Here is a 12,970-nt window from a genome sequence, read left to right as displayed (position 1 = left end):
CAAAGCAGTTCAGTTTGAATATGATCATCTAGTATATTAAGAAATCTTGACTTGATAAAGTTCCGTTGGTATTGTTGAGAATTATTTTTAAAAATACATGAAAAACACCAGTGTGACTCCGGAAACTGTTTTCACATTTGTGAAGTAGAAACAATTAAAAGAGTAGGAGCACAATATCAAAATGCACGTGTAGTTTGCTGAACATGAGTTTCAGTCTTAGAAATGTTTTGTTGTGTCTAAATGTGTTTTGTGCATGTTTGTATGTGTGTAGAAAACATTTCTGGCTGGCCGGGTCTCAAGCCTACCTCAGACGAGCCGGTGAAGAATGGAGGAGTGACAGGCCTGTCTACCTCGACTTGCAACAAACCACCTGCATCCCCAGCACACAGGAGCAAAGACGTGCTGAAAGATTCTGAGGTATAAATGCACATGCATATTTTTATTTCTTATATTTTAGTGTTTGCTGTTTTATTTGTTATCGTATGCTTGAGGTCATATGTATGTCCTATATACAATAGCAAACCGTAACTTTTAAAGTTAGGCCTTTAGTTCAGCACATAAATGTAAAAACTGTCAAAAATGAGGAAATACAATAACCCCACAATAATGCTAATTTAAAAAATGTAAAAAAAAATAAATTGGCCGTTCTAGATTAAACACAGACATTTTCAGTTTGTAAAAGACATTCTTTGCTTTATTTTGAGCTTGTAACATACATATTAATTGTAGCTTGCAGCAATTTGACAATTAATCCTTCAGAAGAGTCCTGGCATAGAGATGCCAACACAAATTTTCCATTTCTAACACATAACTGAAATGCGTGTGTCAGGCTACTGTTCTTACAGTGACATGTGTCACTTGTGACCTTTTTCTCTCACAAAATTAGTCCTACTCTTTGCAAATCAAAGTGTGATTGGTTGCTTCTGTTGTCAGTTCCTGATTGTGTTAATGGTTGGTCTGAGTTAGGCCTTCGGTTCAGTTCCTAGCTCAGACCTGACGAATGGGAGAGCTGCATCCACCTAGACGTCAAAGAGAAAAAAAAATCCTGATTGGATCATTTTAACCCTTTTGTTTACCGCCATAAATTGACAGTGAAATAAGAATATTAAGTTAAATGCAACAAACATGATTATATTAAATAAAAATAAACTATTTACAGGCATTTTTTATTGTTTCCAGAAATCATTAGGCCTTCTCTAATATAACCTCTGTAACAGTAAAGAAATGGCTTTTGCACTTCCACTTTTAAGCTACGAAATGTCAATTTATAAAAAGCTCTTTGCCTTGACAGTACAATTTTGCTTAGCCTTTCAAGGTAGATTAACTGTGTTTTTGTCTGGTGTTCTTACATAGTCAGGACATTTTTGCACTGAAAACAAACACACACACACAGGAAAGAGAAGATAGGTCACCAAGATCTGTCAGGTTCCCCTGACTGCATCTAAAAAGGGAAAGCTGTCTGTAATAGCCTCCCCGAAGAGTTGCCTGAAGCTTTGGCATTGCCATTCTGTGTGCTCCTGCCAAACTTGCTTGGCACGGGTGCAGAGACAAGCTCTAATTGGATGTGGTCTAGTTTTAGTATCTCTGGCAGGTGACTAAGGAACCCCACAAACCTCTCTGAGGGGCTGAAGCCTGTTGCTTCGTCTTTCTTCCTCCATGTCTGTTTTATCTGCCTCCCTGCCTGTGGAGCTATGCCACAATTACTGGTGCTGCGTGATGTGTGAGTGTTGCTAGATATGTCTGAAAGCTTGTAATTGATGTTGCAATATAAGAATGAACACACTGAGAAAGAATAGAGAACAGAATTAAAGCTACACTATGAATCCATCACCTGAACACTATTCTGCTCTTATCAGCAGCCTTTTATTACTGTTAATCTTTTAAATGAAATCTAGCTCTTAGTATGTATATGAAGAAAAACATTAACAGTATGTCACACTAGCACAGCAGTCTTTAAAGGCTTGGCGTCATTTTAGCTTGTGTTCTTTCAGGACAGTGTTGTATTTGTGGTCGGAACTGTGCTTTTATCTGAGCAGGATGTGTGAAAGGAGCTCCAGAGATATCAAAGGCTGGGTGTTACAGCCTCCAACTGAGAAACGCAGGGTTTGTAGTGGTGCGAGAGGCTATGTCTGGCGTTCTGCCTACACAGACAGTGAAATATGCTGATGGGCTTCAGCACTTATAGCCACTGAAATGAGTCCCATCAATCCAGGCCATCCAGCGTGAAGCTGATGGAGCTGATCGCCACTTTCATCGGACTGTTGAGGACTGACACAGTGTACTTTAAAGTTCAAAATCCTCCTGCTGGTTCAGACTTAAAGCTCAGACAACAAGAGCAGCTTTCTGCCATTGTAAACACTCGAAAGTCAAGTGTTTTTTTTTTTTTTTTTTTAATGCAATTCAATAAAAACAATACAATAAAAATATTTACAGTTAAACACTTCACTGATATTGAAATGTTGCCAATGTAATTTCTAAAACATACAGATGAAGAGGTTATTATTAAACAGTCTTGTCAATGTTAGGTTGAATGTCCTCATCTCAGTGTTAATCAATCTCTTAGAACTAAACTATACTTAAATTATTTAGTTATATTTGGATATGGAGTTTTGTATTGATTAAAAATGTTGAATAAAAAAATCAGAGGTGGGAAGCTTGAATGACCTGAATATTCTTCTTTGAGTTCAGCCAACATAACACACCTGTAATTTTTTGCCATAGTGTTGTTTTAGTATCGAGAATTGTGATTGTATCATCAAATTCGCCATTATATCATTAAAGTCAAATCTCAGGTATCATGAGTGCCTAGCATAATCACAATGCCTTCAGTAAATGAAAGTGCATTTTTGCTCTTACATACTGTTTCAGGACAAGGTAAAGTTTCAGAGGATTGCATCTGCAGTGTCTTGATGAGTATTGTTATTGGAATCTTCAAAGTGTGACAATTTATGAGGCATATTTCTCACTCTACAGTAGTCAGTATAGCACAAAATACTTTATTGTGATTATACTGCTATATTATGCAATTATGATTTGCTATGTAGTGTTTTACAAACGCAGTATTGAACCAGTGTGATATGATTACAGTTTTTTTTGTTGTTGTTTTTTTATTAAAACGGCTTAACGTACAGTGTAAAAGTCCAGACCTCAACATCATCAAATCTGCTTTTGATTACTGGGATTGTGAGAAGCAGAAAATGTAACCAGCTTGTAAGGCTGAACTTTGGATGTATTGAAAAATATCCCAATAGATTTCTTTGAAAAACTGAAAGCAAGTATTCTGAAAAGAATCATGGCTTTAAAAAATACAGAGTGAACACCTTGAATACTGAACATTTGTTTTTTTATTTAGTTGTTAAGGCATCTGAGTAGTTTTCTGTTAAATATGTGTTTTCTTTTTTCCTGGCTGAATTTATTTATTTATTTATTTAATAAACTATTTTGTCTGTGCGCTCTTTACAAGCACTATACAAGCTTTATAATAATAATAATAATAATAAGTAAACAAAGTAGTCTCTTGCTTTTGCACAGTACTGCTTAATAATCAAAGAGAAGACAGAACAGAGGTTGGTCAGGATGCGCTCTGTACAGTAAAAGTAATTGGGGATTTGTTAAGAGGACTCATTAGCATGCTGTTTCTTTTGGTGTTACTGACATTGCAGAATGCAATAGTACAGTATAGTACAATATCATGCAGTTCTAACATTACGGGAGAGCATCTCCTTCTGTCTGTGGTCAGGCAGTAAAGAGAATGCATTCTCTTTAGGAAGGATTTTGCAGAACAGTAAAGCGATTACGTGCCGTATGTTTCTGCAGCAACTGGTCCAGTGATTTCTCTCTTCTGAATGGGAAACTAGTAAAGCATGGTGTAAAACAGCAGTGCAGTCAGAGGCACCATAAATCTAAACTGGGTTAGGCAGACCTTTTATCATTGATGGCTCCTTGCCAAAAAGGGAATGCAAGATGTGAAGTGCGTGTGTATGTGTGTGTGTGTCTGTGGTGTGTGTGTGTGTGCGTGTGCCAGACTGTATGATGAAAAACACTGCATGAATTTTAATGCTAATGCTGCCCAGTAAAAGTTGTAATCCATTATTTTGTTGTTTATATGTCTGTGTTGCAAGTAATGACCAGCAGAGGGGGACAGTCACTTAGAGGCCTTAGTGAAATTGCAAGGTGTTATTATTCAACAGTGATTAAAAAATAAAAGGGAATATATAAATTGAGTTAACTTGTGAAGTCATGCACTTCACTCTTTTATTACAGTTTACGTTTCTGGTACAGTGATGCCACTGAAAGATGCCCAGTGTTTAGCAGGTCTGCGTGTTATTTGGTTCTTCTTCAAAATAGAATAAGTACAGTACCTCACTACCAGGGCTTAAATCGTGCATTCGGATGCCCTGTTTCTCCATTGTTTCAAATGGGGGAAGAATTATAGGGGGCTCTCAGCTCTGATATCATGAAAATGCAATTAAAATGAATATCCTTTAATATCCTCTCTACTACTTGCTGTTTTAGCATGCCTTGTTCATCTGTATTGGCTTTGAAATTCTAGCAAAATATGATCTGATTCTTTTCTGACACTACCAAAACTACCAGATACTACCAATCTGACTTTCTTTTTTAACTGTGTACTTAGAGAAGCTGCCTCCTTTTTTGAGACAATCCAGTTTATCCACCAAACTGTGAAATATGGTTCAACTCTGTATAACACTACTGCCAAGCGTTCAGTACCATGCATTCCAATTTGTAAACATACTCCACAAATTACCAAAAGCCCCTGCCTTCCTGCCCAACATCACTGAAAAGTTTTTTGTTTATTATACTGAATATGTCAGTGGATTTTGTGAAGACTGTACTGGAAACTATTTACGTTCCCATCAGATTTAAATACCAGAGCTTAACTCTGTTTGCTGTTCACATGAACCAAAAGCTTCAGTGCCCTCTGTGCCAGCTAAACCCCTGCTTAATAGTGGATTTTCTTAAGGAAAGTGTTGATATTTTTGAGCCCAGAGTCTTTGAAGAAATGTCTATTAACATAGAGTTCAGCTTCACAGGGTGTTTTTTTCTATGATTAATTATTCTGTTGACTGATGTAGTGTCAATTAACTGTGCTTTGTGCCTTTTTTAATCTCATATTCTTTTTATCTCACTCATCAACTTCAGTGCTTTTTTGTGGTGTACTGCAGTATGTCAGAATGACCATGAAACACCACCTAATAGATTCTCTGATTTGGGTCATATTAAATGGCTTAGCATCTCTGATCTGAGCTGATAATGTAGTTACTTCCTGCAAGTCCCAGTCCTTGTTCTGTACTGAGCAATTCCTCATCCTGCACCTCCATCCTTCCTCTGCTCCTGGACCTCAGCTCTGTGCCTTTACACCATGCATGATATGACAGCCTGTTTCTCCACATCCATCAGGGAAAATACACAAGCAAACAGTAGCAGAGAGGAGACAAACACAGTGGAGAGAGAAAAAAAAACGGCCTGTCAAACCCACACAAACCACACTTGCTCAACAGAAAAGGCAGCGTTGTATGTCCATGGCAGGACTCAAACCATCTGTGTGTCTCTCTGGGGTACACATTGTGTGTGTGTGTGTGTGTGTGTGTGTGTGTGTGTGTGTGTGTGTGTGTGTGTGTGTGTGTGTGGAGGCAAACAGTCAGTGTCAGCTCCCCAACACAGTGTTTCGTGATGGGAAGAGCAGGGAGGTCTCTGAATAGTGCGTGAAGGCTAGATAGACCAAATTGAAACATTCTAGTTTGCACATTACATAGCAGGAACATCACTTAATAACAATAACAAAATAGCACACAGCTTTGTCTGTTACCAGGAGTTTATTTCAAGGAGGATATTTCTCATTTGGTTAGAGAATTTATAAGAAGAACTTTCTTCCTTTTTTTTGTTTTGTTTTGTTTTAATAGACGTTTTACATATTATGTACAATGTTTCCTATTAAGTCAAGCCACACACTTCATAGATTTAAAATAAGCAGCAAAAATATCCTGTTTCGAATGAATTGGTTTTATGATATGATATTTAAAAAGCATCCTATTTACATATGTCTGACCTTACAGCCTATAGCATTTAGCCCTCCCTGTTCATGGTTCATGGTGTTTCAGTCCAGACTGCTTTTTGATTTGAATTTGTTGCACTATTTTTATATTATAGTCGCTCACAGAGTGGTAAACCCCTCCTCATCTTTACTTCTGAAAGACTCAGCCACTCTGCACTCTCAGGAGAAAAAGGTACGACACTGTTACTGGGGCAGTACCCTTTTTGTCACTGTGGTGGTACCCTCAGGGGTACATCTCAGTACCTTTGGTCAGGGAACATAACTGTACTAGAATCCATTGAAATGATATTTTCTAAGTTGTACTGACTCCACACTCCTCATCTGGTGTCCAGGCTTTTTATTTTATTGTTCTGTTTTAAAACATTAGTTTATAAAAAGATATAAATATCTACTTTTCCACTGGGAAAACTTATTTAAGGTACACAGTTGGACCACAGATCCGCTGTTGCACCTTTGAGGGTACACTTACATTGTTTGTACCTTGATGAACGAATCATGTACCTGCATCGTACCTGCATCGTACCTTTATTTCTAAGTGTGGGATACTTTTTTTTTTTATACCCAATCAAGAAGAAAGAAAGAACAACAAAGTATGTAATTTGGCCAGCGGTGCTCAAATGTTTGCCTGTAACTATATGATGTCAAGGGGAGTTTCCTTATGCATACAAATCTTAAATGTGCTGTAGCACAAGCAGAAGGGAAGGAGATTTCATGGAGAAAGTCAGCTGTGTGAATGTGCCCTGGCTCTGTGAACAGTAGCGATGAGCATTTGCACAAAGTTCTAGAGAATCTGTGTACATTTCAAATTGGTAACGTACACATTTCAAAATGTAAATTAGGGAGGAGCAGGACACATAACATTTTTGCTCAATGTTTTAAAGGTGTTTGAGCAAGATTTATATTATACTTTTGATATAAGCCCTTACCATCAGTTAACGGTCATTAATTTAAATGTTTACCTTTACTCCATAGGTAAAAGCCTGAAGACCTGTTGTAACAGTCACTAGAAAAGTCTGATAAATTGGTGCGCACATAATTAAATCAATTCAGTGCTACATTGCTGGAACTAGTCATGGTTTTTATCCTAAATACATAATAACAAAAAGTGTCCAATTTATTTTGGACAGCAAAATGTAGAGCAAATACCCTCATATTCCAACTAAAAATTAATTTACATCTAAAGTAAGTTTTTGATGAGTTGAGAAATTGAGAAGAGTTGAGAGAAATTGAGAAAATGTGAAAATATATGTTTGTGAATCAGTAGGTTTCTGTGCCTTACTGTAAGGCATTGTTGGCAAAAACTAAAAATTTCCTTTCACTCCAAATGTAGTCAAGTTTAGTATCTAAAGCAGTTTTCTTCTGTAGTTTTGCAATGGAACTACAAGGCTCATACTTTCTACATACTACATGTCATCTACAACTCCATATCCAGAAAAAAACAGAGCATGTTTGCTATTGTGTTGCATCTCATCTTCTTTTTACAACACTAAGTTTGGGAACTGAGGAGAAAATTGCTGTAGTTTTGAGGGTGAGATTTTTTTTTTCCCATTCTTGCTTCATATAGGATTTCAGCTGCTCAACAGTTCAGGGTCTTCTTTGTCATATTTTTCATTTCATAATACATCAAATGTCTGTGTGACTGGTTTGGACTCCAGATAGGCCAGTTTAGCACTGACTCTTACTACAGAGCCATGCTGTCTGAAACATGCAGAATGTGTTTTGGCATTGTCTTGCTGACATAAGCAAGGCTTTCCCTGAAAAAGACATAATTTGGATGGCAGGACTTGTTGCTCCAATACCTGTATATAACCTTCATTATTAATGGTATCTTCATAGATTTACAAGTCACTCATGCTATGTGCACTATTGCACCCCCATATCATCACAGATGCTGGCTTTAGAAGTGTGTTGAAAACAAACTGGATGGTCCATTATTTCCCAAATGAATTTCACATTTTGATTCATCAGACCACAGAACACTTTTCCATTTTACCTCTGTTATTCTTAAATGAGCTCTGACCCAGTGAAGGTGACGACGTTTCTAGATCCTGTTTATATTTTCTTCTTTGCATTTTAAGGTTTTGTCTTAGATTTGTGAATGCAGTGGCGAATGTGTTCACAGAGGTTTCCTGAACTCATTCAGTGATTTTCACTACAGAACTGTGTCTGCTTTTAATGCAGTGCCCCTTGAGGGCCCGAAGATCATGGCTAGCCAGTATTACATCGAGAAAAAACTTTGGATTATCTTAATCTTCTTATGATTTTATATGTCATAGATGATGAAATCCCCAAATTCTTTGCCTTTTGACTTTGAGAAACATTATTCTTGAATTTGTCACACTTTGCCTGGGCAGTCTTTCACAAAGTGGTAAATCTCTCCTCTTTACTTCTGAAAGACTCAGCCTCTCTGAGATCCTTTTTTTATACCCAATCAAATTATTGACCTGTTGCCAATCAACCATCAGGTGTTTTTTTTAGCATTGCACAACTTTACCAGCCTTTTGTTGCCACCCTCCCAACTTTTTTGAAATGTGTTGCTGGCATCAAATTCAAAACAGGCAAATACCTTTAAAAAAAAATACAATTTCACAGCTTCAACATTTTGATATGTTGCCTTTTACTGTTTTCAATTCAATGTGGGTTTAAAATGCATATTTTTTTGGAAATAGGGTTGGATAAAATGAACAGATTTGCACAAAATTAAAATAGTTAAAGTTTTCACAATTTTAGCTTTTTTTCACTGAGCTATTTTCTTTAACTGGTTCTCATTTTGCATGTATGTAATTAGTTATGTGCAGTAGATGGCAGTAGAGGTGAATAAAATCAACACATTTAGAATTAATTATACTTATTAGCAGTCCCATAATGTGAAAGACAGATTTATCCTTGCTTGTCATAAATCTGTCTTAATTTAAGGAATTAGATAGTCAAGAATAAAGAGTGTTTCAGCCCAGACTGCATAATACAGGTTAGCTAGTCAGAAGAGAGGTCATTTGTGTGTGTGTGTGTGTGTGTGTGTGTGTGTGTGTGTGTGTGTGTGTGTGTGTGTGTGTGTGTGTGTGTGTGTGTGTCAGTGTCACAAAACCTGGGTTAAAAATAAAATCCTGTTTAATTCGAGTTTGAAAAAAAGTTGTAATTTTAAAATGGATTGGTCTTAGATTTGGTAAATGAAACCATACAAATGTTATACATGGCCTTTAAGGAAAAAATACAATGCAAAAAAGGATATGGGCTTTTAAGCACTGAAGGACTGAATTTGGTGAATCTCTTCAGTTAATGTGTGGATCAGCGTGTAGTAAAAATGATACTAGAACCGCAGTTTAATGCTAGATTGTGTCAGTAAAGCCATGGAGGCTCTAAACAGTTGCCCAAACTGAGTAAGCGGGTATTAGAATGAGGAGTCCTTGACACTGTGGATGCTGTGGGTGTGTGGACTGTCCATATTGCATAAGCGCTCTTGTTAAGTACTTCTCTGGAGAGTACCACTGATTATTTATTCATAGTGGGGGAGCTTTTTTAAATGCAGCTCCGCCTCCTCTGCTTTTTCTCTCCCTCCTCCTCTTCTACTGCCTGCTCAGGGACTCAGATGTGACAGCAGGTCAGGTGCAAGGAATTGTTCACTGATGGTTGCGTGAGAAAATGCGCACACTTGTGCACTGAATGGCATGCTTCACAGCCTACAGCGTGACTATAGAGCTGTTATACAGCAGTGCTTTTCGTTGCTCTCTCTTCTTCTGGAGTCTCATGCTGATGCTTTTCTTCCACCATTCTTCTTTGTTTATTCTTTCATGTTCTCATTTCTTCTAGTCTCATTCCTGAGGAAGTATGTTATGCAGTGATGCACTTGTTGCTGAAGTCCGGTGTATGCCTCCTTTTGTCCTTCATTCAGTGCAGCTGAGAGAATGGGCCATGCCTACACTGTATGTGCCACCCCAAGAAAGATTTTTCCCCCCAGTTTAAAGAGAAGTTCTGCTGCTCCATTCCGTTTTTCCACATTTACCACTATGTTGTCATTATCATTACATATAAGAACTCAGATGACGTATAGATCTGCTGGTCATTTTGGATAGTAAATAAAATATTCTGACCTTTGGTTCTGATCATCACCACTGAAAAGAAATCTGAGTTGGTCTAAGTTTGTCTGCAATGCACAGTTTCTCATCTTGATTCCCATTTTAAAAGGCCCCTTTACCGACATACACACATCCCACAGCGATGCATAAATTACGCTGTTTATTGTCAGATTTCTAAGAAATTTGTCATGCATCACAGTAGCTTCATTACATAAACATCCACGGCCACAAGAGAGAACAAAACAAACCAAAAAAAAAAAAACATACACATTCTTACACAACCACATAACACACCTTACAACAGCACCACAACAAAAACGGTCATATATTCATTTTTACATGGCCATTTTTTCAATCTCTCTTTATTCTTTATAATTAAACAGGCTGTTTTATCTGTATATGATAGATGTAAATGATATCTATTCTGATTGGTTGTTTTTTATTCAAAATCAGTCTGGGCTAGAACACACTAACCTGAATAGGTGAATCTACACTGCTGTAGGCTGAATATGCAGATGTAAATGCATTGGTTTTCATGACATTGCAAAAACATCCATACTGGGCTATTTTTGTAGCTTAGCTTCCATTTATGGACCATATGGGCTTAAGAGAAAACAATGTTTTCAGCTGTAAAAAAATCTGTAGAATTGCCCTTAAATCCAGCAGAATCATCTGTTAACTAAAACCAGTATTACCATACTGAAAGGCATTTTCATGATACATGATGATTCATCATTCATGATTAAACTAACATCGTATTTCCAGCCCCTACTTGGAAAGAATGAAGTCCTCTGGAAATGATAAATACAGACTCTACAGTAGTAGATGCCTCTGATGCTAGAGAAGTAAAGAATGTGAAGGGTTCAGGTCCTGCATTACCCTTTCCCTCTCACGATACTTTAACCTGTGAGTTAACTTCATTTTCAGGCTCTCTCTAAACTTCAGCTTCAGCTTTGTCTCTCTGGGGCAAATTAGATTTGCAGCTAAGCAGTCAACAACAACATTTAAAACAACAACAACCACAACATGACTTGTCTGTGCAAGTTCTGTCTATAAAAAATAAAAACTGATAGAGAAAAATTCCCTGCTATCAGCAGAGTCTCTCCCTCTCTCTCTCTCTCTCTCTCTCTCCCTCTCCCTCTCCCTCTCCCTCTCTCTCTCTCTCTCTCTCTCTCTCTCCCTCTCCCTCTCCCTCTCCCTCTCCCTCTCCCTCTCCCTCTCTCTCTCTCTCTCTCTCTCTCTCTCTCTCTCTCTCTCTCTCTCTCTCTCTCTCTCCCTCTCTGTGTTTAGGACTTCCCAAGAAGAGAAGAGTCATGTGCTGGACAGCCAGCAGCAGATCAGACCATGTCACGAGATACAGGATAGCACAGGCATTACACACTGCAACCAGTACTTAAACCCATGACACTCACATGAACACATATTCATGCAATTAACATGTTCCCTGTTCAACAAAAACACATTCCTGGATGTTTTTGCTTAAAAGACAATTCCACAGATTGTTCTTCTTCCTGTGTAATTAAATGGTTGAGAGTCATTCCAAGTGTTTTGATGTGAAATGGGTAATTGAGAAACTTACTGATTCTGATTTTAAATATAGGCATTTTGTTTACTGTCAAAAATGACAATGAACCAACATGTGTCTTCTGAGTGTTATGTGTAATATTGCTGATGGCAAAATAGGGTACTTTTGCTTTATAAACAGGGGTTTTAGGCCAAAGCCTCATGTCAGAACTATCATGAAAGAGTGTCTCTAGCATCAGTCAGTGTATTCATAACCATTTCCTGTAGTAGCTTTCTGTGGTGTAGCTTTTTTTTTACTGGCATTAAACATTTGGTTCTTATCACCACCACTATAAACAGCACTGCCTCTATACGTTTCTCTAGAAAAAAGCATTTTGCATCAAAGACCTCTAGATGACTTTGTTTACATCTTAATCAGTTATTTAAGCGTGCAATTTGAAAAAAAATTCCCTTTTAAGGGAATCTTCTGTTTGGCTCAGTCAAACTGTACGCTCTCTAAAAATGTCCTGCTTTGCTTGGCAGAGGTCAGTTTACTCTGTTGATGATATTGTTTTATAATCCTTATTTTCTTGTGAAAGATGCCAAAAACCAGAGAGTGGACTGTTATATGCAAAGGGGAATACAGTGCAAAAGCATGATACAACGTTAGAAAACATCATTTGAAGCATCAGACATCTGTACAGAATCAAAGTGCGTATCATAAGTGATAATAACACTAGCCCTGAATTGAGTACCCATCTATGTGTGAGAGCTAGTTCCACTAACAGACAAATGTGTTAATGTGCTGCTGTGGTTGGAGTGTGGGCTGTTAGCATAGTTACTGAGTAACTGAATCTGGGCCTGAAACTACTTCCTTTTTGTTCTAAAACCCTATATGTTTACATCTCTACCTTCAGTTTCACTTAACAAGGTTTTGCAGTCTCCACCACCATCCCATTCCGTCACATATCTGAGCTTATTGCTGTACATTTATAATCACATCAGCCACACGTTAAGGGTAAAAGAGCCTGAGTGACATACTAGCAAGACAGTTTAAAATTACTTCATTATTTAATTATTTTCTCTGACTGACTTTTTTGGGCACTATTTGAAATCCTTATCTTTAGTGATGAATGGGTAAATTGAGCGTGTTATGGGAGGTTGGTATGTGTGTATGTGTGTTTGTGTGTGTGTAAGAGAAGTGCTTTGGGTCTGGATGTATCAGATGAGTAAATGAATGGGATTTCTTAAGGCTTCCATTGGGAGAAGACAGAGTGGATGTTATATGTGTGTTTGTGCGTGCTGAGGTGGATGTGGG

At 37.7% G+C, this 12,970-nt stretch overlaps 1 protein-coding gene across 2 annotated transcripts in view; it reads left to right on the top strand.

Moving 5' to 3' along the window:
* The window catches only part of osbpl10b (oxysterol binding protein-like 10b), a 53,459-nt gene that overhangs the window by 20,995 nt on the left and 19,494 nt on the right, over positions 1-12,970 (top strand). For both annotated transcript variants that reach the window (XM_017709177.2, XM_017709178.2), the window contains one exon: positions 272-417. In XM_017709177.2, coding sequence (XP_017564666.1) covers positions 272-417 — 146 coding nt within the window. The remainder of the gene's footprint in view (positions 1-271; positions 418-12,970) is intronic.

Source organism: Pygocentrus nattereri, chromosome 3, assembly GCF_015220715.1.
Source record: "Pygocentrus nattereri isolate fPygNat1 chromosome 3, fPygNat1.pri, whole genome shotgun sequence".
NCBI lineage: Eukaryota > Metazoa > Chordata > Actinopteri > Characiformes > Serrasalmidae > Pygocentrus > Pygocentrus nattereri.
This window is presented reverse-complemented; position numbering and strand designations above follow the sequence as displayed.